Source organism: Pezoporus wallicus, unplaced genomic scaffold (genome assembly GCF_028554395.1).
Source record: "Pezoporus wallicus isolate ANWC-B61680 ecotype Strahan unplaced genomic scaffold, APGP_CSIRO_Pwel_v1 contig_6354, whole genome shotgun sequence".
NCBI classification, from domain to species: Eukaryota; Metazoa; Chordata; class Aves; order Psittaciformes; family Psittacidae; genus Pezoporus; species Pezoporus wallicus.
In genome coordinates, this window is record NW_026638688.1 from 1,237,712 (window position 1) to 1,262,854 (window position 25,143).

A 25,143-nucleotide genomic window follows, 5' to 3' on the forward strand; every position below is an offset into this window, starting at 1 on the left:
ACGCGGGCCCGGGACCCGCGGTCCCCCTCCACGCCGGGCCCACCACTTGCCCGCCAGCGGCATGGCGGCTCTCACTTCACCGCCGCGACGGCCACGTGACGTAGCGCGAAGCTGCCGCTGCCATATTGGGTGAGGGCAATGAGGCCTCCGCCGCCAACTTGAGCTCGGGTGAGGGACCCGCCGACCGGGGCCGGCGCGGTGGGGTGTCCCGGCGAGGGCTGGGCGCCGGCCCGCGGGAGGCCCGGTCCCGGTGAGTACCTGTGCCCTGCGGGGCCTGCCGCTCTGCGCCGGGCCCGCTGCCCCGAGGCTCGCCTGGGGCCCATCTGCCGCGGGGCTCCCGCGGCCGGGCACCGATCCCCTTTCCCCTCTCGGGGCCTTCTCTTCCCCCGAGGCCGTTCCCTGCCCCCTTCCCCTGGCGCTGCTCCAGGTCTGACCCCCGAGGCATGCTCATGGTCTGTCCCGGTGATCGGGGGCCGGCCACCAGCGCCAGGCTTTCCCTTGAGGGGACACCCGGTATCATTCCCCTCGGGGGCTGCTCCCCGTCCTTTGCCCTGGGTCCCTGGTACTGCGCCTCTTCCTCTGGGGACACTCTGGGACCCCTCATGGGGCGCTACCCTCTGGAGGGCTCCCCAAACCCGACCCTCCGGCTCTGCCCTGGCCCCATCCCCTGCGGCATCTCCCAGGCTCAGCCCTGTGCCGGCTTCCTGCCCCTCCTGGGGTAGCCCCAGCGCGCTCCTTGTGGCTGATCCCCGCCTCCCGAACTGACCCCTCATCCTGTCTGGGATCCCCCATGCTTCCTCCCCAGGGTGATGCTTGTTGAGTAGCCCCGACCCTGTCCTTGTCAGCCTCCGTGCAGAGCCCTCCATGCCCCAAAGCAGCAGGCTGGGGACTTGAGGACCTCAGGTGGGTGCTAGGGAGAGGGTTGCTCTCCCCCTGCCATGCAGGACCTGTCCTTGGAGGAGGGAGAGGTGCTGTGTGCAGGATTTGCTTTGGGCAGTGGAACAGTTTGGATCTCCCGAGAGCTCAGTGGCATTTGCAGATGGACCCGTGTGGCCTTTGTAGTCCCTTCTTGTGAAGACCGAGCTCTATAAAGGGATAAATCCTGTAAAGAAATCCTCTCCCCCAGGCGCATTGAGCCCTTATATCTTGCTGGTTGCAGAGCATCAGCTGGGTGCTGCGTGATGGGTCGAGCTGGGGGTCCAGGGATGATATTTGAATTGAGGCATGTGGTGCTGACCTGCCTGAGCATGGAGCCTCCTCTTCCTGAGGTGGGGGGAGTTGTTTACAAAGCGACAGCCTGTGTCTCCAACGGCTCAGAAACTCATCCGGGGATGAGAGTCATTCATTTTTGGCTTCATTTTCAAGCATTTTTCAAGCTGTCACAGCTTGGCAGGTCTGTAGCTGCAGTGTCAAGATTTAGAATTATTCTGTCGGTAATTGCTTTCTGATTCATCAAAATGATAGATGAGAGGGGAAAATGACAAATAATCACAAGTTGGGGATCTTCAAGGATATCCCTAAAAATGTGACTGGAGAAGCGTGGCATGTGCGAGTTCCTTGTCAGGAGGTCACCTTTGCTGTCAGCGTTTACAAAGACATTCTGTTAAACTCAGAGTTGGAAAAAACCTGGATAACTGGAAAACGATTTTGTGAACAAAGCTGCAAAGGTAGTTTTAGATAATTCAGTCTGGTTTTACTGAGCCTGAAAGCAGGTGTCATCACCTTGGGTACAAGCAACTGTCCTTTCCCAGAGTGCTAAAAGCAACATACAGCTTAACTTCCTTACCTGAAGGGGTGTGTGTGTGTGTGTGCTCTGATGCATGTTTTCTTCCCTCAGCTGTACCAGCTTGTCTAATAAAAAGCTATTATCTTGCTCTCCTACTCATAGCCTCAGACTAGCGCAGCTACAGGTGATCTCTTATTTGTCTTGTTCCCTTAGTTACATTTACAGAGACTCTTTGCCACAAGTCCCTTCATTTTCAGCAGCGCTGTGGGAGTTGTGTGGTTACATCTCCTTTTTTTTCCTCCCTTCCCTTTAAATGTTGAAGGTAGGTGACTCATCAAAACTCCAGCTGATATTTCTCAGTGATCTCTTATTTAGCACAGTGCATCAAGCAGAAGATGCATCGTGGAGTCAGAGGAGAGCTGGTGATACCAGCATGGATTTTAAAAACAAGGCAGCATGGCACATGCTTTTGTTTTGGTGGTGAAGAGGTTTCCAGGCTGGCTCTTCAAAACCAGGGTGAGCCTGTGTGGACTCGTGCACTGGAGGCACACGCCTCGCTCCCCATCACTGTGCAAAACCGTCTGTAAGTGGTTTCCTTCTGATAAAGGAGTGCTCCCCACCGCCACAGACGCCCTCCGTGGGGCAGGTCTCAGCAGCGGGGGGGTGAGGCTCGGCTCATCTTTCTGGGCAGAGGGCAAAGAGGCCATTTGGAGCAAAAGATAAAAAATGGATGAAGTGTAATGAGGATATTCCAACAGGACCCGAGTTGCGCTCGGCTGGAGCAGAACAGCTTTGTTTCGCAAGAGCCATTGTTCTTTCGAAAGCAGCACTTGTTTTTGTTTGCCTTTCCTAAACAGAGAAACGTTTGTGGACTGCAGCGGTCCTTGCAGTCGTTTCTGGTGCTTTGCATGCCATTTGTACAGTGTTCCATCTTCAGAGGGCTCAGCAAACCTTCAGTGCAGATCGTGACTCACCAGGATAATCATCTTTTGTCTCTAGGCATGGGTTTGCAGAGGAAGGGAGGCTGAGAGGCTACAAGAGCTTCTGGAGGCTGCAGATAGGGAGGGAACGCGTGTTATTCCTCTCTCAGCCTCACCTTGCTGCCGCGGACTGTAGGTGGAGCAGTGCACTGCTGTTCCTGGCGCCGATGGGGATTCTGAGCTTCTCCATTATCATTTCTACACAAAGTGGCTGTTTGCAATTTTGTGGTGTTACAGAGAACGGTTTGGCTCTATATTGGGTAACCTAGGGTCCTTTTTGTATCTTCTCCTACTCTTATTTTAGATTTAAGCAGCACATTTAAGCTATTTCAGTGATCTTGAAGGAAGGCAGAATGATCCTGTGGAAGGACACTGGTCTGGGAGCCAGCCAAGTTGACTTACATTTCCAGCTCTGCTGTTCTCTGGTGTGTAACACGAGGGGCTTGTTGCTTAACCACTCTGCACATGTTGTATTCTAACTTCAACAGAGCTGATCGTGCTCAGCCTGCTTTGTGAGCCTCTTCTACATCACAGTTCAGGAAGCGCCAAATGTTGTTGTCGGGTTGTTTGGCGAACAGCAAACACAGAAGGGAAAGGGTGGTTTAACTGTGTGTGCCGTCCCCCTGCTCTCCTTCAGCGAGATCTCTTCCTGATCCTCTCGTCTGAGTCCTTTTGATCACAGCAGCTAACACTTGCTGTGCATCTCTCTCCAACAGTCTGGGCTGGCAAGGAAAGGAGACGCTGAAGTGCTAGCTTGCATTGTGTGGGCATCTGCCCTCAATTGTGCTGCTCATAGAGCACTCAGGTTTGCACTAATAATGCTCAGCAGGTTCCTCGCTGCTTGTCAAGTGCCTTCTCTAATACAAATGGTTTGGGCATGTCTGCACAGAGGACTTCCGGAGCCTGATGCTCATTGAGAAATCCAGGCTGCAACATAAACCTTTTGTTTTGTTTCCAGCCTGCCTACTGCCATTGCCTGCATTTTCCCTTTTTGTAGTGCTGATGCAGCCTTCCTCTGAGCTGCTGTGCTGACAGCAAAACAGCTTCCTTTGAAGAACGTGCCTTTCCCCCTTGTTTTGTTGAGTATAAAAGCTGACAAATGGCTCTGCTGTGGTGGCTTCTTGTTCTGGCACACAAATTCCAGCTTGATCCGCAGCCACAGCCTGGTTTGTTCTGCACCAGGATAATGAAGGTGTGGGGCTGAGGAGGGGACATTTGGGGTTGTGTTGAAGGGCAGTAGACCTGCTGTGAAGCAATGCTTTAGTGGAGTTTGCTGATGAGCTTTAAGAGGAAAGCCTCATTACTTTGGAGCGAGGGCATTCAGAGTGGCTTCTGTGTTGCTGTTGCCCTGAAACCCCTTTTTAGCAATCAGCTGTAATAAAGAATTCTTAACTAGATGAGTGGCGACTTGTACATGTGGCTCCCAGTAACACTAAATCCACCACGCTTTGTAATAAAGGTTCTGATGCCTGCAGCATTTTGACTAAAAATAGCAAAAAAAAAAAAAAAAAGGATGGCTGTTAGGGGAAATCTAAATCAGAAGGAAACAAATGGCTTTTAATCCTTCCCTCTCTTTCAGAGTGAAGGATGCCGAGGAGGAAGAAGCCCACAGAGGGCCTGGACTCTCGAGGCCAGGATGGGGAGGAAGAGGAGGAAGATAAGAGGAACTCAGCCAACACCAAGAAGAAGCGCAGCTTTGTGGATGCATTCATTGTTATATCTGACAGTGATGGAGAGGTCAGTGATCACCTTGTGCTGGCCAGAGCCTGTGCCAGGGCCTGCTGTGGCAGGAGAGAGCTGGAGCACCCCACACTGCCTGTGCTGGGGTCAGGCTTTGTGCAGGGGTTATTGTGCCGTTCCTTTTCTTACATATGAGATGAATCAAATCCTGTTTGACTAGGAAATGAATGGTGTGCTTCGTGAGGGTGAGTTATGAGTCTGGGATTTGATAACCAAATCCTCTCAGAACTGAATTTGAAACGTAATTTCAAAGTAACCTTTCCTCAATCCCTTTACAAATCTTTTTTCCATCATTTTTATTTGATTGATTTCCAGCTAAACCTTAGAAACATGATTCTGTATTATGTGCAAATAGATAAGAAAATGGTTTAGAACACGGGCTTGTGAGTAGCTCAGGCACAGCTGGTGTCAGGTAAACTGATCCTGAATTACAGAAGCCTGAGTTTTTAACCCACTTCCATAGGGTGTAAAGGTGAATTGCAGTGTGGGAGTGCCTCACTGAGACGTAAAGGCTCAGATCCCTGATCCCTCATTGCAAACATCAGCCTTGCCCTAGAAGATTGAAATGTCTGTGTCTGTCATGTTGGCGTTGGGTTGAGTGCAGGAACTCCTGCTTGGGGGAAACCCGGAGCTTGAGAATCTGTCCTCAACATGCTGAGGTACACGAGAGGAAACTATTAGAATTGGGTTTTTGTGTATGATTATTGAGGCTCTGCTCTGTCTTGCTGGTGTTTGGGGATCCTAATCGGCTTTTTTTGCAATTCCACCATTTTCAGAAGCATTTCAGTTTACTCTCAAGCTGCAGATCTTAAATCAAGTCCCTTTCGCTCCCACATCTGCAGCATGCTCCTCTACAATAAGGCGATTATCATGTGAGGAGGGGAAAAGCACCAGAAATAAACAGTAAGAAGCTGTAGGGCAAATGATATTGGATGTTTTTTCTTCACATTGTCTGAGTTCTTTCCCATTGGGAAATTCCCTGAAAGAAATGGAACATATGGCAGTAATAGTTCAGTGGGGTTAAACCCTTAGCTCTGCAATATGCTAAGTTAACTTCAGATGCCTGCTGCATCACTGGCCTTTATTGTGAAACCTATAAGGAAAAAAGAAATCAGCAGCTATAAGAGCTGCTGCAGTACATAAAAGATCAGGACCTGTTATTGTCTGCAATTATTCATCTCAATGTGCACGTATCTGAGCAAGGGGAAGCAAACGTCTCTTAAAAGACATCTATAAAAAGGTTAGACTCCTGACTGTTGTGTAAGTTTGTCTATAAACAATAAATTCTGATGGCATAATCGGTCATATTACAGAAAAGGATATGCTCAGAGAGGCCGTTAAAGAGCCAATTAGGTTCTGTATAAGTGACAACAGTTCAGTCAGTTGAATGAGTGGATTTATTCAGTTCAGTCTCTTTCTGTGAGTCATCAGCTTCCAGATCCGGTGCCACAGTCTCTTGTCGTGTTGTTTTCTGCAAAATCAAACCCAAAAATGTGATTTACTTGGGATCTCAAAAAAAATAACTGTCTGGCTTCTGTAACTGTCTCAGCTTTTCAGTGTGCATCAAGTTGAATTTCAATTTCAAACCTTGCAACTGTTGTTCTTGCTCTAGTAAGACCTTGTTATGTGTTCAAGAAGAGGTGTGGGAAGCTCAGATCAATAGCAATTTTAGAGAACAATACATTCTCAATTAATCTTGCATCTGTTAGGACATGGTTCCTTATGAATCAAAAGCTACAAGGACAATTTGGGCATCATTGATTCGATGGCTTTCTTCCTTGGCAGTCTCTTGGCAGGTATCTATAGAACAAGTCCCTAGTTCTGCTTCCAGACCAGCAGATCTTGTAGCAGCTGCACCTGGAAAGCCTCCAGCTTCTCACTTTTGATGATCTTTGGCAGACTGCCTCTCCCAGGAATTTTTCAGTCATGCTGGATTATCAAGCTCATCCATGGTGGTTTTATTTTTGCCAAGTTTTCTTTCTTTGCTCATGTCTATGCTGTGGCATTCGCAGAGCTGCATCAGAAGGAAGTTTTCTGGATGTGGGGCTTTCTGATCTCTGCTATATATAATCCTGGATTTGGGGAATACTTCTCTTTTTTTTTTGGGAAGGGTCAGACAAAATAAAACAGTCTCTCTGGCTCTGTGGAAACAAGAGATTACCTTCTCTGTGCAGGCTGTGCCTGAGAAAATGCAGACGTGACGAATGAGCAAAGTGGCTCCTGTCTCCCCTGACTGATCAGTCCTGCAGGGAATCAGTTGCCCATGCCAGATTACAGGTGGTCATTCACAAAAAGACAATATTTCAAATAGTGCCCACCAATGCTCTCTCCAAGCATAGCAATTGCCTGGGCTGGCTCACTAGCCTCCTGCGTGAATTGGGCTGTTTTATAGAGACTCTTTGACCTCCAAGATGTTCTGAACGCATGTATGAAAGATGATTGTCAGCCAGCAGAGGCCCAGTAGCTGTGCTAACCTCTTTGACCCTAACCCAAAATGCTGCTGATCTGCTGTGGGACTCTTTTTCCTTGGGTAGATCCTTTGTGAGCTGTGAGAATACCTGCCTTCGCTCATGGAGTCTGCATGAAGTCTCACAGGCTCCTTCTGCCAGATTCATCAGCTCTGCCAGCCCTTGGGGAACATATGACAAGACTCTGTGGTGATGGTGCCATCTATTTCTGTATGGTATCCATGGCCCCTCTTCCCTTTGGTGTGGAACATTCCTTTGCGTGATTATCCCTGTGTTTGGAGATATTCGCACTCTGGATAAATAGCAGCATGTGCTGATGTTCTAGATCAGATGTTGGTTTTGGTAGAAAGAGGGAACTGTGTTTGGACATTGGCTGGAACCCAGCCACTGCCGTGTCCTGTTCTCCATTAACTACGGCAGAGAACGCTTGTCTCAGGACCAGGCATGGCCTGAGGGATGCCTTGCTATTGAGAAGATCATCGAATCATAGAATTGTTTGGGTTGGAAGGTACCTTAAAGCTCATCTAGTTCCAACCTCCTGCCATGGGCAGGGACACCTTCCACTAGAGCAGGTTGCTCCAAGCCCCTGTGTCCAACCTGGCCTTGAACACTGCCAGGGATGGGGCAGCGACAGCTTCTCTGGGCACCCTGTGCCAGTGCCTCAGCACCCTTGTAGTGAAGATGGTGCTGGCAGTCTCACATGAGGGTGGCAGTGCCCTCCTCACGCCACTGGCAATCCGAGTGAAGCAGAGCCACGTGGGAGTATCACAACAGCACCCTCCTGTCCCCAGGGGCTCTGCTGTGGTACTGAGGGACTCCATTTCCCAGAGGGGAGAACACAGTATGAGTGTGCTGTGCTGTACCTTCTCCTCAGAAATCAGGTTTGTCTGAATCCAGGCTCCTCACAGCCTGGTGAAAGCTGTTCTTCCTGCAGAGGCCTCCCTCCTGTGTGTCAGGAACTACACGTCTGGCACAAGCCCCATTGTGTCTGTTGTTCAAGTCTCCACTTCCAGCAGGTTTGTTCTAATGAGCTGAAAGACAGAGCAGAGCTGAAACAGATTATGAGCTGAAGTCGGAGACTAATAAGGTAGGGTGTGATATTAATTTCGGCAGCAGCAGCCTTGGCTAGAGCCAAGGGTGGCACTTCCAACATCTAATTGGCTTTTAAAAATAAATTAGTCTGGTTTTCATCTGTGTATTTCCCATGCAGGACGTGTGGTGTTTGGCTGTGCCCTATTGTTAGGTGGTCCCAACTGCTACTGAGCAGTAAAACTACCCAGACCTTTTGACTTTGCAGCCTGCACTGTTAGCTATGGAGATGTTTTTCTGTGGCCTTTCCTTCCATGAGTCAGTGGAAGCTGATTTCTGTGGTTTATGATGTGGATTGGAGGGAGCAGGATGTGGGAGGCTGGCTACTGGCTTCCATTTACAGGCTTTTAGAAGCAAGTGGAGCTCTGTCTGTTTCTACTGGCAGCGTCAGGTTCTCTTAAGTATGTGCAAAAGCATTTTTAAAATGGGAATTTGATTTCCTGCTGTCTGGTGAAACCAAGCAGGGTAAAAAAAACCCAAGGAAGAATAGTGGCTGCCTTCCATTAAACGTGCAGAGGACTTTGGAAACCTGTCTTTTTCTTCATCTGTGTACAATGCTGACAGTGGAATTGCTCATTGGAGAGCATCATAAATTAAACTGCAGAGCCCGATACACAGGAAGAGAATTTGGGTTCCTTCTGGCCATTATGCTTTAAACTGATGGCAGAGGAGGGGAGACGCTCTCCAGGCTGGCACTGAGCAGAGGTGCACAGCCCCTACCTCGCCTCCGCTTAGAATAATTAGTTTCCCCTGGAAGTTGTGTGTTGGAGATGACCTTGTAACTAAGAGTATTGGCTGCAGTTTGGGAATATTTTAATTGATTAAGATTATTTTTGGACTAGTGATCTTATTAGAAAGGCAGTTGGTTGAGTGGCCCCCTGAGTTCCTATTATCCTTGTAGAGAGATGAGCATTAAAAAGGTTGGGTCAGAAGGAGCAAGCCCTGTTGTCTTCTCGGAGTTTTCTAGGCCCCTTCTGTTTCTTCCATCCATGCCTGCATTTATGCAGAGCACTCTGGGGCCTGCGGGGCTCTCTCCCAGCAGAGGTACAAACAGCCATAAATCCTAATTAAAAGGTATGTTTTATTTTCTGGGTTTAAAAATAAAGAAGATTTAAGAATTCTTGGAATTGAGATGTGTGTGTATATTTCGGTCCATCAGGATTAATTGGATTTGCTTCAGCGCTTCACTGTGCTGAAGCTGTTCGGTAGAACGCTGCTGAGCAATTTAAACATCTTTCTCAAATGTATGAGGTTCATACAGCACGTGTCCTGCAATCATTTTGCTCCTGCCGCTGCTGGAAATGTGGAGGTTCTTCAGGACCCAGCACTGAGGCACGGCCTTGGCTGTGTGGTGAAGCTGGGCAGCCTGCCTGCCACCAGGCACGCCGTTCTCCTCCAAAGCCCTGGAGGTGTTTGGGCCCCATCTTGTCCTGTGGTGCATATTGTAACCGTGTGTCTCTGTGCACACAGCAGACACTGGCAGCTGTGGAAAGTTTGGTGTGCTCTTAAATCACATCCGTGCCCTGGAAGAGAGCTGCAGATGAGAGTGTCAGGGTTGACCTTCTGGCAAGTGTAAGAGTGATGAGGGGAAGATTGATGTCCAGAGAGAAGAGCTGGGGATTTACAGAGCCTAGGATTAAGTTGCCCCTGTCTTAAACTGCAGTAGGGTTAGCACTGTTAGTCAGGGCTTTGGGGGACAGCAGGAGAGCTGTTGCTGAACTCTCTCCAGCATACAATCCTAGCGTGATCCTGGTGCAGCCCCACAGACCATTCCGCACTCCCTTAGGTGTGGACTGCCACTGCAGGGCAGTTTGGAACAGGAAAATCGGTGCCTTATGGAAAATGTGCAGGGCCCCGGGAGAGAGAGGATTTCTCCTGCTGTGTGTGAGCATCCATCTTCTAGCAAGAGAGAATCTGGCTGTGAGGCAGCCTTTTGGAGACACAGCAGATTTTAGACACAGGGTACCAAAACCAGGCTGGGTGAGGAAGAGAAGGATTCAGTCAGAGGAAAAGCCCTTAGGTGCAAGCATGAATATGTGTGTGTGGACTTGACAAGCACGATTGCTGCTTTGTGAGCTGATTCTTAAATTGGTGGAAGTGAGGAATGGTGTAGGTATTGGGGCATGTAGAAGCTGTAATGTATTAGGCTTTCAGGAAACTGCTTGATAGTATGTCTTGCAAAATCTTAGTCGGATAAATAATTCAATTTGGTCTAGATAGTAACATTGTTGGATTGAAATCCTGCTAAAAGACTGTGAGCAAAGGCTGGTGATGAACAGAAGAGAAGCTTGTTTCAGGGAGGTGTAAAGCTGAGGCCAAGAGGATCAATATTAGGTCTGTGTGTCTTTTAACATCCTCATTAATGATCTGTAAGAGGGAGCAAGTGGTGTACATACATTAATAAAATCTACAGGTAACGTTAAACTGGAGATGGCTGGAACAAAACTCAGCATAGAGGTACAGTCTAAAGGACTTCACAGGTTCAGAAACACAGGCAATGGGCAGCAGAAATTGATGACACTTGATAATAAGCAGTGTATCTGCTTGCATTAAAGTAGCCCCAGCCACATGCCCCATCTGGAAGCCCTGTCCTGGCACAGGAGGTGGCATGAGGGACAAGCATGTGGCTGGTTTGCAGGAGTCTCACGGAGAGCAAAACCAGTTCAGATGGAGATGCATGAAGCCCCGTCCTGGCCACACACTGGTCTCTGCCTGAAACGCTGAGTTTGATTCTAATCCTACGTGATACAGAGAGTCACATTGGAAGAGGTCCAGTGCCAGCCCTTGGTAATGTGTATGCCCTCACTTGAGCTGTTAGGACAGCAACTTGCATAAATGTCTGTCATTTCAGCTTGTGACCATTCTTGTGGCAGTCCATGTGCTTAAAGCAGCAGGCACTGAGGTTGTTCATGGGGGGCCTTGAGACTTCAGGTTCCCGGAGTACTCAGGCTTCAAAAATTAAACACTTGCTGTAAATACAATGAGAGAATAGCAGGAGGAATAAATACAGCTGGCTCTCCTGCCCTCATCATCCTCCAAAATGGCTAGGATTCTAGTTTTGGTCACCTGAAATTGTCCGGGCAGAGTACTAGAAGCTACATGGCAGGGAGCAGTTACAGCTTAGAGGTGTGTGATGTTTGGATATAAAAAGGTTTTGCTTTTCTGTTTTGAGTGCTGACAAATACCAATGTTTTAGCAAGGCCAAATGAATTCTCTCTAAAATCATGGGCAGCAGGTGCAGTGCATGGTGGTGACTGGCATGAAGTCTATTGTCTCTCCTACTTCTCTGTTTATGTCAGTCTGTAACTCTTTTTGCTCATTATGCTTATCACACAGCTTTTAATAGTTACAGAATGTGCTTGAATTATGTTTGAAATTCAAATTTCACACAAATAGAGGCTTGTTCTTGAACCAGTGTTTGTGTCTGAGTCGTGGCGGAGAGGGAGCTGGTAGTATTTCTTACATGCTGTATGCACTCACCATGGTTTTTTCCATTACAGCAGGAGTCAAAGGAGGAGAGTGCATTGCAAAAGAAGAGAACAAAACAGCAGCTGGAGAGAACGAAGTTTGCTGCTAAAAGAAAAATCGCACGTAGGTCTTGAGTGTGGGGTTGGGGAAGTAGACTGGTGCTGAGCAGCTTCTGCTGTTCGTGTTAGAGATTATTTCCTTTGCAGAAAGGCTGTGATGTGGTGGGGGAAGCACAGATCCTGGAGAAGACCCTTCTCAGGGGTGAAGTTTGCCTTTCTGAGTAGACACTGTCACTTGTTTTCTCCCCAGGCACAGACTGGTGCACTTCCAAAATAAGTGTGTGAGGGTGTTGGTTCCTCACCGGGTTTCAAACTCGGTTGAAGATGATCTGAAAGCACTGTCAGTCACAAACTGCCTTCCTGTTCAGGCCCCTCTGCTGCTGTCTCCCTGAAACATCACGATGCTCTGACCTGGCAGTCGCAGCTCAGGGAAGATCTGAGTCGCAGTTGACAGTTCTCTGAAATCATGGGCTCGTAGGCAGCCGGAGGAGCCAGCAGCATTGGGCAACACAAGGAAGGGTGTTAAGAACAAGAGATTTGCTTTATGTCATATTGCTGTTATATAAAGTGTTGGTGCACCCACATCAACAGTGCTGTGTGCAGTTCTGGTCTCTCCATCTCAAGGACGCGGTGGTACTCCAGAGAACGGCAGCCCGTGCCATAAATGGGATGGAGCAGCTGCTTTATGAGGAGAGACTGGAAAGCCTGGGGCTGCTCTGTTAAGAGAGGAAGGTGGGATCAAAGTTCACATCAGGAAGGCAATGCCTCAGCTGAACACAGAGCTGTTGTTTACCAGCTCCTACAGCCAGGGTGCAGTCAGTGGAAATAGCGGGAGATAGGTAGGTTTGAAATGGGTGAAGGAAAGTAATGCTTCACACAGCATGTAGTGAACTCCTGGAAGTTTTTGTCATAAGAGGTTGTGAAGAGGTCAGCATCAGCAACTTTAATAAGGGCTTAAATGCATTCATGGACAATAGCTCTATAAATAGATGCCAAAGGGATCAGGCTGGGCTGTTCTGCTCGTATTCTGCAAGCAGCATTTCTGAATGCTGGGGTTGTACAAGCAGAAGGGACCACTGAACCAGGCCTGTACAGCACCACTTGTTACAGCAGTCGGGCAGCTGGACACCACTCTATCCCAATGGATCCTTGCTCATGTTCTTGCACTCCACAAGGCAGCCATCCGCCTAGCGTGTTAAATTCAGAACGTTTTAAAATGGGAGAGGTGTTGTCTCCTGCAAAACCCAAAGCAATCACTGAACAAAATGGAGCACACCAGCCAGTGCTCCACAAACAGCAGCAGTTGGGCTTGTCAGTCCTCACAGGGCCTGTGTGAATTAAATTGTTTTTAATAGAGGCCTAAGGCCATAGCAGGAAACAGCCTGGCTCTTTGTGGGAGTTGAAACCCACTGTGCGTGTCCTGGGTTGAAGAAGTAAGATAGCAAAGGCAGAGATGGGGAGAGATTGAGTCCTTTAGTTTGTTTTCTTCTTTTTCTCCCCAAAGAAACAGAATGCCAAATAAACACTGAACCCCCCCCTTAGAGATGCTGTTAAAATGTGACCAAACATATGGTGCTAAGAACAGGGAGTTGCTGAAGTTGGATGTCCTCATCGCATCGTTGAGTGTGCTGATGCTGTGTTGAAGGTGTTTGGTGTGCTCCAGAAAACCCACAGGAAACAGGGACAGCTCTCCAGCCATTGTGTAATGAGGAGTTTTGCTGCATTTCTAAAAGTTGAAATTCTTGGTAATAGTTTTTCTCTTCCTGGGGCAAAAACTGCCTTTTTTCTTGGAGGTGTATGTGTCTCCTCGAAGCGGAGGAGTTTGGGGGCGTCTGGTGCCACTCGGTCGGAGGGAGGTCTTTTGTTTAAGTGCTTGTGATGGTGGGTCTATTCTCTCGTTTATTGGAAGCTATAATTAGACTTTTGGTGTTTGCTTTTAGGCAAATTAAGATTTGAAGTAGTAATTATTTTTCCCAATGTCTTTAAATAAATTCTTTGAATTGCAAGGCAAATTGGTCTTTTGTAAAGATTTGGAGCTTCTGGGTAGAGCACGATCTTTCTCCTCAAAACTGGAACATTTCAGCTACTCGTAGGCTCTGGTTATAAAGCGTATCCTCCCTTTTTTGCTTTGTTGTGGTTTTATTCATTTTAACCTAAAGCCATAACTTAAATATATCTGTGACGTTTCATCCTGACAGGATAAATGGAAATACAAACCCTAAAGAAGTCTCTCTTTCTTTTTCCGGAGGAAGCCAGAGCGTTAAAGCACATTTGAATGTTTTTATTGTAATTGCACTTTGGATATGTGGAAATACTGAGATCTTGCATCTCTGTTATCTTTGAGTAAATCTCTTACTAGTAAGTGCTAGAACTCCAACTAGTAGGGTTTTGCATCTAATTCACTTTGCAAACGTCAAGCTGGAACATAAATCGCTTAGCAAATTGCCATATTAGCATTTAAAAAGGTTCTGAAATGGTTTAATTTGTTTAGGGCTGCAGTAGCTTTGAAACACTTCTCCCTGACCCCTCCTTCCCATCTGTGGGTCTCTTGGATGCCCTGGTCCCGGGAGAGGCGCTGGGATTTCCTGCTGCTTTGGCATGGACGTGTGGAGAGTGGATTTTGGAGTGTGAGATGCAGAATTCCCAGCCGGAGGTGTTGGCGTTTCCCTACCCAGCAGCGGGAGTGATGTGTTGAGCATAATGGAGCGTGTCTGTCCAGATGGAGAGGGGTCGTTCCTCCCAAGGGCTGCGGAGCCCTGGCCCCGCGGCGTGCCCCGGGAGCGCTCCAGTGCTCTGTTTGCACACACTGGTCGGTCGGGGGTAATGCAGCGCTCTGGGTTTCTAATCATGGTAAATTATGGCCAGTGCAATCAACATCAGGTTTAATAAAATACACGGTGCTGAGAAAGGATCAGATGTGGAGCACAAAATCCCATTGGCTCCACAGCACTCAGCTTAAAGCAGGTCAGGTCTCCTGGAAGGCATGAGCAGCACTGCTCTTTGCTCTCCCCACCGTAATGCCAGGTGGATTTAAACTCGAGATTTCCCCATCTCGGGAGCACCTACTCAACTGGAACATGCACTAAGTGCATCTTGTTTGTCACTGGTTTCTTTGCCAGAGGCAGCATTTGTCTGGCACATTCCCTGTCTCCAGAGGGGAAATTGCTGTGCCAGGGAGGGAGAAGAAAACAAAATGTACAGTAGTAACTCGCCAAAAAAATGTTTCTTTTTATTAAGCTTCATGGATGTTGATAGTCTGAACTGATGAACACTCAGCCCCCTGTTTTCATTTAAGCACGTGGAAAGTCTTGTGTTGTGGGGCACTGATCACGTGAATCTGTTTTCTTGCACATGGCAGAGTTTGAAGGGTCTCGCATGATTGCTGTGATGGTTTGGGCAGGGAAACAAATCGGCTGAATGCTGGGGAGGTGTTTGGCATAGTGGAAACACTGTGTATTACTGCTGTTCTTGGGGAGAGGAGCCTTCTTCATACACTGAACTGTCGTGTGCTTTCCATTAAAGGATGCTGCTTTTTTTCTGCCCTGGTCCCTCCTGGCTGTAACATCACAGAATGACTTTGTCCAAGGACAAAAGAGCCCCACGAGCCCTGAGTGCACTGCATTCTGCCTTCACTTCAATCTCTTTCTTTAAAAATGAAGAAATTAACCCCCCACACCAAAACCCCAACCTACAGCTAAGTGCTGATTTAGTAGGACACATAAAGGAATCGGAACAGTCCAAAAATGCTTCAAATCCTGCTTGGTTGGGGGAGAACCAGCCTGCCATTAGCAAAGAGTTGGGGGAAGGGCAAAGCAGAGCCTGCTGCTGTGTTGATGCACCTCAATGCAGTAGTGCCGTGGTGCACAGGCTGTGCTCAGACCAGTGAATCCCAGGCTGCTTCAAGGGAGGCTGCGGTGCTGTGTTTCGGGAGCAGCTGGTAGGAAGAGGATGGGTTAGAAAATGGGAGCCTGCAACTTCGGAATGTATCTTTATCCAGGGAAATGTCTGTGCCTGAAATGGGCTGCAACGGAGGCATGTTTTGTGCTTGGGCGGCCTTCCTGTTCAAATCATGTGTCTTAAAGATCTTGTGGCCCATCAGCAGCAAGCCTCTTGCTTCACGCATGAGATGGTGCGTGCAGGATTCTGCCTGAAGGAGGGAGCGGGTTCTGAAGGAAATCTGTCAATTTGTCTCAAGTGAGAAGATGTATTTTTCAGCTCCTGAGAGTGCTGTTGAGTTGTTTTCCAAGCTGCACTCCATTCTGCAGGCATTATATATTTTAAGCATAGTGGAAGTGTTGGGTTGAATCTGAGTAAATAAGTGTTTTCCAAAGTAACTAACTGCTTTGTTTCTAAATAGCCAGTCTCAGCTTCTGGTTTGCTCTTGACTGTTTCAGAAAGATTTTTCTGCTGAAATAGCAGTTACAAATGTAGGAAACCTGTTCCCCATGCATGACTGACTTAGTGATGCAGTGGAGTGGTGATGTGAGCAGAAGGGGGATGTATGCATGTGAAAGATCCACCATAATACCACCGAACAAGGAACATTATCCTCCACTGAGCTTTCCACCTGCGGCTCGGGGTGAACAACGTGCAGCTTTTTCTCTCTCGGGTAGGTCTCCTGTGGTATTGCAGGTATCTGTGTGTCAGAAGGCAGCGAGATGTGCTTTTTGGCTGCTGAAAAAGTGTATTAAAGAATATGTGTTCTTCAGCCTGCCTTGCTGCTGAGCCTACCCGATGGAAAAAAGAGCACACTTTGGAAATCCGTCCTTTTCCTCTCCTTGAACACATGTTCTGCAGCTGTAGAATGCATTGTTTGATGAGGACAAATAAAATATTCCATTGCAGTTAATATAACCAGGGAGTCAGAGCTTAGATTGATGTAGATACCCTAGCTGAAGTTCTTGACTTGGGTTATCTTTTTCATTTAGTGTTGCCTGCTCTGGTTTTGGTGACACCTTTTCAGGAAAGCTGAGGTTTAGATGTTTTGCTCTGGGGAGGTGGAACCCTTGGACATTTCTCCCAGCACGCTGGGTATGTGTTGGCTGTTTGCATACACCTGCAGCTGTGAATTGACATTTTCCTATTCTTCTGCTGTAGAGATGACTGAAGAGGAACAGTTTGCACTGGCCCTGAAAATGAGTGAGCAAGAAGCCAGACAAGTGAACTGTCAGGAAGAGGAAGAGGAGGAGCTCTTGAGGAAGGCCATTGCTGAGAGCCTTAGTGTAAGTGCGCTTCTGTGAAGAGGCTTACTAGGGTTCTTCAGCTCCTGCTTTGTGTGCTTGTTTTGCCACACTGCACAAAACAAGGTTTCGGTGGGGGCCTAGCTATTTCTAGCATGAGCTGGAACTGCAGTAGTTGCAGAGTAGATGTTTTGTAGCATTCCTAGTGAGTGTAGCATATGAAGTCAAGCCTCAGCTGTACCCTATTTTGGGGTACAGGGTTTTGATCAGGATGCGGGGTCTGCAGTCCAGCCTTTGGTGTGCTTTGCTGATAGAGTACGTGCCTTTTGGAGAATCAACCTTTTGTTTTTCAGAGCTGTCAGTCCTCGGACTACTCTGAAGCAACCCCTCAGTTGTGTGCAGAAGGCCAAAGCCAGCCCACCAAGAAGGAAGGCTCTGAGATCCTGGGAGGTCTGGCACTGTGCCCTGACACCCCTCGCTCCGAGTGCAGCTCCCACTCACAGAGCGCCAGAGCTGATGGGAATGGACAGATGGATGTCACCCGGAGCCCCCTGGTAGTGTTGAAGAGGTTAAGCCAGGAAATTGTTGAAAGCTCACTAGTATCCAGCATAATCGTGTCTCCGGGGAAGGACCAGCCTGTGACAAGGTCAAGTGAAAAGCTTTCCTCACCAGCAAAAAGTGATTCTAGTAACACGTTACCCAGCACTCTCGGAGAGGACCTCATCTCTCTGAGTCCCACCTTTGGGAGGGTGACTTCAGGCTCCCGGCAACTGACACCTCGGAGACTGTTCATGAGTTCTTCCAGCTCTTCTGGAACAACAGGCCACGAACCAAAAGAGCAGCCCCTGCCCTGCACTGGCCATTCTGTGGGAGAAGCTAGTGCTGGGAGCTCAGCCACGCTCTCGAAGAGTGGGACTGCAGAACAGTGTGGCAGCCCCAGGGGGAGCAATGGGGGAACAGGTACCAAACACAGCTCACAGCCCAGGCATGCCACCAAAGTCTGTGTTTCCGCAGAGCAAGCAGAGCAGAATGAGGTGCCTGACAGTACCCCTGAGCTTTGTGTACCGAATGCAGCAGAGGAGAAGTACAAGCAGGAGGAGGCGAGAGACACAGTGCACTACTACTGGGGCATCCCCTTCTGCCCCAAAGGGGCGGACCCCAACCAGTACACCAAAGTCATCTTGTGTCAGCTGGAGGTTTACCAGAAGAGCCTGAAGCAGGCTCAGAGGCAGCTACTGCATAAGAAGGAGTTTGGTAACCCAGTTGTGCCCAGTCCTTCCTTGAGCAGAAATGAGCTTGGGAAAGAAGAGCACATAAGCAGGGAGAATGGGGTTGCTGATGGTACAGAAGATGGAAATCCAGATGGGCAGAAGGAGTCTGAGAGCATGACCTGGCTCCTGCCCTCAAAGAGGAGGGAGGCAGAGAGTCCAGGGCACAGCATGGAAGAAGAGACCTCCACTTCCGATGATGAACCAACCACCAGCTACTGCCAGGTAGGAGCTTCACCACTGAGCAGCTGTTGAACATTCCTGCACTTCTGTCCGTTTCAGGCTTCGGTCCCTCCTGCAAAGCAGGCACTGCTGTTTAATGCTCCCCTTAAACGTAGGGACTTCCTCCCCTAGCCACACAGCTTACTGTGAAAGAGAGAGGGGAAGTGTAGAGGCGGATGTCCGGCTCACAAATGGCAGGGGCCATCATGCAGCGTGGCAGGTGTCCATTAATGCACCTGTGACAAAGACTTGCAGCTGAGTTGTCCCTCTCCAAAGGGTGAAGCCTGGCAGTGTGTCAGGGAGGGTAGGAAGCACAGAGATGATGCTGACCACCACCAGTTCTGGCAAAACAGCTTATAAACCCATGGCCGTGTGTTTTCCTTCACAGACAGAAACGTGCCTTTTGTCCTTGCGGTGCAGCTCTTCCTTTTTGCACCTACACGCTCATCTGCGTCCGTCTGTGCTTCAGCCTTGTGAGAGCTCTTTTACCTCGTGGCCCTGCAGTTGTGGCCGGCAAGGCTCTGCCTGCTCACAGGCATCTTCTGCCTGCCCCGGGTGAGCTGTCACCGCAGCCGTGCTCATCGTCCTTGTTGTGGGGTTGGGCACCTTCTCCTCGGCTTGCTTGTTGGAGCTGCTAGACGCTAGGTGTCAGCCTCTGTCTCCATCAGGGCTCTTGTTGGAGCGGAAGGCAGCTTTCTGTCACTGCTAAGTTTAAACAGATTGCTAGTCAGATGAAGTATTTATTACTGCTGTATTTTAGGTTTGTGTCAGCCTTTTCCAACCCTCATTTTTCATAATGACTTCACTCTCGGATCATTGTATAACTTTATTTTCTCTGTGACTGAAGCCTCAGCTCTGTTGTTCCTGTTTTCAAGTGTATTTGATCATTTACCCTGGTGTTAGAAAGATACTTAACTTGTTTTGTGATATTTATATTCTGTCTTGTAATATTGAGCACTTAGGAAAAACGTCATGTCTGCATTTTCTGGTTGCAGAAAAAGAGCAGAGCAGCCTGTGCTGAAATGTGACTTTTCGTGACAGTGCTTTGGCTTGGGTTTAGCAGACAGATTTAAGCAAGCCTTAGAGGTGACCTGCAGAGGAAAGAAACTGACTTGTGCCTTTTTTCATTTATTTAGGATAAATACAAAAGACCTGAAAGGTTCTTCAGGCAAACTGCTTTCTTTAATTCTTTGGCTTTTCCTGTGGAAATGGGAGGTGTTATTAATCTGGAAGATTGGGGTGACTGCAGGTCTGTGGAGGTGTATGCTAAAGCCCTTGGAGAGCTGCAGCAGCTGGGAAGGGCATGAACTCTTAATCAGTATTGAAAATTGTGGGGTATTTTATTTTTATATTATCCGTTTAATGCTAATATCTAATTAATACTTGGGGAGAAAAGAGAGTTTAGTGGCACTGAGTGGGAACTTGTAATGCACTCATCCTGACCACAAGAGCTCAAAGAGCTGTAATGTGTATGTAGGTGCAGCCTTTCTGGTATTTTTAAGGTGAAAAAATCAGGAAGGGGGAAGGGAAGCAGACTTCAACATTGGAACCCCTGCCCAAACCCCTTGCCAGTCTTCTATTTACTTGAGAGGAAATAATTTTCAAATGCCCTTTCATCTGCCTTATCACACCCAGCTTGAGCGGTTGCTCCTTTCTCTCGCCCCTCTGTGCAGTCGCACACCGAGGCCAGTGCAGGTGATTTACTTGCAGGATCGATATGTTTGATGTTTGCTTGTGCCTCGTCTCCATTTTTTTTTTCCTTCTATCAAATACAATTCCACTGGCAGTGACAAAGGAGGGGCTCGGAGCAGTCGTGTCCCCGCTGTGCTGCATCTCTTGCAGACCCTGTCTCCTGTGCTGCCCTGGGGCTCCCCAGTGCCCCTGGGGCTGCTTTGCTGACGGGGCTGGTGATTTTAGGCTGGGGATTCAAAGCCGTCCTTGAAAAAGCCTTGTGCTGTGTCTTGTACCAGTGAAGTGGAGGTGCAAGGGATGTGCTTGAAGGGGGCTGCCTGTACCTCTGCTTTGAAACCCTCACCTGGAGTGGGCAGAGACCTTCCACCCTGGCAGTGCCCAACTGCTGTGACAGGGATGTCTGCACAGGGCCGATGCTCTTGTCAGGAGACCTGATAGCCTGGGAACCTGCACTAACAAACCTCAGTGCTAATAGAATAAATTATTTCATAGCCTTTCAAATTAAGTTAGGGGACACTTGGTCTTTAAAAGATTCGGAGGGAAAAGACCCCGTTCTGGAGAGTTAGTCTGATGACCTGAATTAGTGTATTCATGTCATGTCTTATATGTAGCAGGAAAACCAGAAGCGTGGTCCAGTATTCATGACCAGAGCAGAGGTATTAAAATATGCGCAGTTCAGGAAAAAAGAGAAATAAAAATAAAAGAGGAGGTGTGGTATTTTATGTTAATGATGAGGTAGGTTGTGAAGAAGTGCAGAACAGTGTAGATAAAACAGAATATTTGGGGGCTTAGAGTCACTTTAGGGAAATCTGACAGGAGGCTTTGTTTTGGGGCTTGCTGGGGAAGCGCATCAGCCATACAGGAGTGGAGCTGATTGAAGTTGAAACCTGTGGTAGAAATCAAACTCGGAGAGTTTAATAGACTCGAGGAAGGGGGAGGAAAACCCCTTGAGTTGCTTTGAGAACTAGCATGAGAAATTGCAGGCCTGACAGCAAGGACTGCTAATAAACCGTTGTAATTCCATCTGATTAGAGGATGGCAAGTGTAACTTGTATGCTGGAGAAGAAGAAAGGGAACTGGGTAATGACTGGCATGTTAGCCTGACCTCGGCACTGCATAAGGCTTTTGAACAAATTTGAAAGGAAAGAATAAGTCGTGGAGCTAAATGAAAAATGGGATAAATGCGCAGGGATTTACTAGCTGTAGACTGTGCAGGTTAATCTGTTCCCTCTCTTTGATGGGACAGCTGATTCCCAGTCAAGAAAAATGCCACAGATGTTATCGACACAAAATTTCAGAGAAGCACTTCTCATGCTCAGACATGGGCTGTACCAGTTGATCAGGTCACCCTGCTCAGGCAAATACATTTTAAACTGGAGGAGGTGAGGGCTGCTGGGGAGCTGAGGGAGTGTGAGGGAACACTACAATCCATTGGTTGCCTAGCTCAGTACAAATGGAGATGGAGAAGAACTGTGGCTGCTGCTTACAGATGCATCAGGATAGGTGCTAGGAACAGGCAGAGGGTGTGGAAGGTACTGGGCAACATTGGCCTGAATGGATGGACATGGAATGTCCAGGAATATGTCTAGACAGCAGGGCAACAAAAAGTACTGCCAGGCGTTATCTCAGGGAGCTGTGGGAACACCTTGCTAAAAGGAGTGATGGAGGAGAGCTGCCTGGTTCAGGATGGATACTTGGCCATTTACAGAAAAAAAAGTACATGACAGACTGGGCGTGGTGTCAGGGACAGAGCCTGATGACCCAGCAGATCCTGGTTAGCCCTGTACGTTGTTTGCATAACACCAGAATGTTCCTTTCCAGGCCTCCCAGGCGCTCCCTGCAGACGATGCTCGTGAGGAAGGGGAACCCATGCAAGTTGCACAGAGGTGAGGACAGTGATTTCAGAACGTGGGGCTTACGGGCTCACTCTGGTGATGGGGACCCTGCCACTCTCCCTGCAATGTTTTGGGGTGCAGTCTCACTGGGACTCGCTGCAGGGCTTGCTGGAAAAGCTCTCTGCTGTAGGGTATTCCTGGAAATTCATGAATCTGGAGCAGTATGGGAGAAAGGTGGGACACAACTGGGGAGAAGAGATCAGTTACCCTTATTACTTTATAAAACATGCAAGGTGCATTCTCGTACAAGTAGGAGGACTTGATCCTTGCCCTCTGAATCTAGTGTGACATGGTGCCCTAAAGCTGTGGAGACGGGGAGGTGAGCTGAAGGTGAGTTATAGCGATGCCATCACGTGGTCTGCCTGAGAAGGCACATAGGCAGCACGGTGGAGGGTTTACTGGATTTCTGCGTGTATTTTTATGTTCTTGCCTTACTGCTGAAGAGGAAAGAAGGGAGGAGGAAGCCAGACGGCACTGCCTATCAGCCAAAGATAGAGTGCAGTGCTCCAGAAAAGCCACTTCAGCAGATGACAGGTGTGGGACAAGTCAACATGATTTTCTTCAGATTTAAGCCTACTCCTCTTTTCCGTTTTTTCCTTCCCTTCCTGTGGGATGCAATTCTGCAGCGAAGGCTGTGGGAAAAGAAGGGCAAATGGGAGAAGATTCAAGGAGCAAGTTACAAGAGAGGCCAGATACTGTCATGGTTTTAATTTGCTGGGTTTTATAATTTAAACCTGCTTTGGAACAGAACTGCCAGCTCTCCTCTGATCTAACAGCGTTTGGCCTGAGCAGTTAATATCAATATGCAGAGTATGAAAATCCTTCTTGCTTGCACCAATCTAACAAGCTTAAAGCTCTCCTTGGGGAGCAGGAGGGCCCTGGTACTGCCATTGCTGTACTGCTCATTGGATGATGAGTCTGTGACCGCCGGGGTCCGAGCTCGTGTGCTTGTGTGGAAGGCACTGAAATGTGCGCTCTGCAGCGCTGCCCTCTCCTTAAGGCAGAAGAGCCCAGGGCTGTATATGGCAAGAGAGGGAGCTCTTCCATTTGGTGTGGCTGGTGGGGTTAGTTCGGGACATTCCCAAGCTTCCAGGAGCTCCCGGCTGCCCCTCTTGGGGCCCGAGCACAGCTGGGTGCTGCAGCCCCTCTGTCAGCAGCTGGCACATCTGCAGCAAGGCAAGGAATGGCTGCAGCCTTTGCAGTTTTGTGCACATTAAGTGTTGCCATCTGGCTCCTGGTAATTTGCCAGCACAGCCCTCTCTCGGGTGAGGCTGAGGCACCCCAACCAGCTGCCCTCAGCAGCACTTCACAGCAGCACACGGCTTGGAGCTGTCTGGAGGTAGTGAAGCAGTTTAGGAAGCAGAGCAGTGGGAAGAAGCTGCTTTGCTTTCTGTGGGCTGCTCTGCCTGATTGTTTTACACTTTGTGTGGAGCAGGGTACATTGGGGTTTTAATAAATGATTATAGGCTTTGTTACCAGGAGATAGTTGGTGTAGCAAGAAATGTGGTTTGACTTCAAATTGATTAGCCCATTTTATAAATGTCATAGCAAGTTGTTTTGTGTGACTTCTTTTGAAGTGAGCCCTGATGTTAGACACGGAGTAAAACACACTCAGCCTGGATTCATAACAAATGCTCTGAGATGCTTTATTTAGAGAGAAAAGCCACTTGAGATTTCCTATCGGAATTTTGTTATTTATCATAAATCAGCAGTGGCTGTTCTCTGCTCTCCAGGGCCTGTGGTTGAGCTTAATAAATTTTCTATTTGTCAGTATGGGGATTCATGTTTTTAAAGTGTGTTCTTGCATACTTGATCAGACTCATCAGAGAGCCACGCGAGGCGCGGCGTGTGTCAGCATGGGTGCCAGACTTACTCAGCAGTGCCTGCTTGTTCCAGAAAGACATTGAGCACTGTTGGGAGGGAGAGAAGAAAAGGAGGAATCCGAAGGTTAAAACAAGACGAGCAGTACCCAGTGCTGCCCAGAGGAACCGCCACACTAATGCTGTTAGGGCTTTGCTGCAGGGAAGCCCTGCCTTTTGTTGCGTCTGTGATGCTTCTGGCTGCTGTGTGCAGTGATAAGGGAGAAAATTAGCAGTGTGAGGAGGGAGAGGGTAGGGTGGGATAAAGCAACTCTGTGTCTTTTCTCTCTGGGGATTTCCTTCCCTAGATAGAAAGAAGCACATTGCTGATACCTGCACAGCTCCCAAATCTTCCAAGAGTAGAAAGAATCGAGAGTTGCACAGTTGTGAGCAGGTATTTTTGCACCCTTGACACGCGATAGTGGCCCTTTGTGCCTTTTTGTCAAGGGCTTCTAGAAGATAAAAATGTTCCCTTCAGGTATTTTGCTTAGGACAGCTTTTTCTACCCATATTTTGCTGTTAGCCTGGTCTGACTGTCCTATTTCTGGCTATCAGATATTGACTGCTTGGAAATTATGGCATCATCTGCTGTCCTGAGCTGCGTGAGGCAGGCTGGTGTGGCTGTCACAGCTACTGGATTGGAGACTGATACTGTATTTATATTTTGAATAGCATCCCTGTGTTGACTCCACTTGGCAGTAAAAGGAGCCCAGATACTGCCACAGAAAACTCTGCAGAAGAAGAGATCTCTGTCTGCCCAGGTAAGAGGCACTTGAAAAGGCTCTGAACTTTGCACTGAAAGTTCCACACTTTTGAAATTCAGAGAAAAGAAGAAAAACTTCAGGTTATTCCAACAGAGATTTATTTTCCCAGTCTCGTTTGTCAGGGGTGAAATTATTCAGGTAATGTAATTTGATTCCCTGGTTTTGGACCCATTTCCTCAAAGATGGTTCTGTGACCAGAGATTGCTGGGGACTTGCTGCTGAAGAGACACCAGGATGTAAATGGATACGGAGGGATCACTCAAACCAAGGTGTCAGGAATGGTCTCTTCAGTGCAATCAAGATTTTCAGTGTCAAAACATGTAAAGTGTGAGAGCTGAAATAATTTTTTTGTCTTAAATTACTACATTAATGAAACGTGTTTGGGACCAACGAGTTTTTCTTCCTTGCTCTGCCCTACCATGTTTGAGGTTTTCCAGTTCAGGGTTTTCAGTGAGGACATTCATGAAGAGCCCATTGCTGTTCCCGAGCAGCTGGAGAGAGAGGGGTAGTGGTGGTGCTTGGAGGCAGATTTTGTTGCTAAGGAAGACGTGGAGGTCTAAAGGAGGTGTGACTGTGAGGCAGGCTGCAGAAGGGAAGCTCTGTTTGTCTCGATGCGAGAGCTCTATTCTTGCTTTGTCTCTGTCCCAGCAAGTATCCCACGCAATTTCCCTGTGTCTAGTCTCACTCCCCATGAAGCCGCGAAGCTGAGGTGGCTTTGTCCTCACACCAGCAT

General features: G+C 48.2%; 1 protein-coding gene across 7 annotated transcripts in view; it reads left to right on the plus strand.

Moving 5' to 3' along the window:
• Nucleotides 1–91: 91 nt before the first annotated feature.
• The window catches only part of UIMC1 (ubiquitin interaction motif containing 1), a 38,424-nt gene continuing 13,372 nt past the window's right edge, over nucleotides 92–25,143 (plus strand). For 4 of the 7 annotated variants that reach the window (XM_057412023.1, XM_057412027.1, XM_057412029.1 and 1 more), the window contains exons 1-7: nucleotides 92–250; nucleotides 4,286–4,443; nucleotides 11,504–11,594; nucleotides 16,628–16,752; nucleotides 17,064–18,203; nucleotides 21,714–21,778; nucleotides 24,319–24,407. In XM_057412023.1, the coding sequence (XP_057268006.1) occupies nucleotides 4,294–4,443; nucleotides 11,504–11,594; nucleotides 16,628–16,752; nucleotides 17,064–18,203; nucleotides 21,714–21,778; nucleotides 24,319–24,407 (1,660 nt within the window). In that variant the 5' untranslated portion in view covers nucleotides 92–250; nucleotides 4,286–4,293. Of the gene's footprint in view, nucleotides 251–1,126; nucleotides 1,394–2,855; nucleotides 3,132–4,285; nucleotides 4,444–11,503; nucleotides 11,595–16,627; nucleotides 16,753–17,063; nucleotides 18,204–21,713; nucleotides 21,779–24,318; nucleotides 24,408–25,143 lie in introns of those variants that run through there. The other 3 variants (XM_057412025.1, XM_057412026.1, XM_057412024.1) reach the window with 3 other exon arrangements.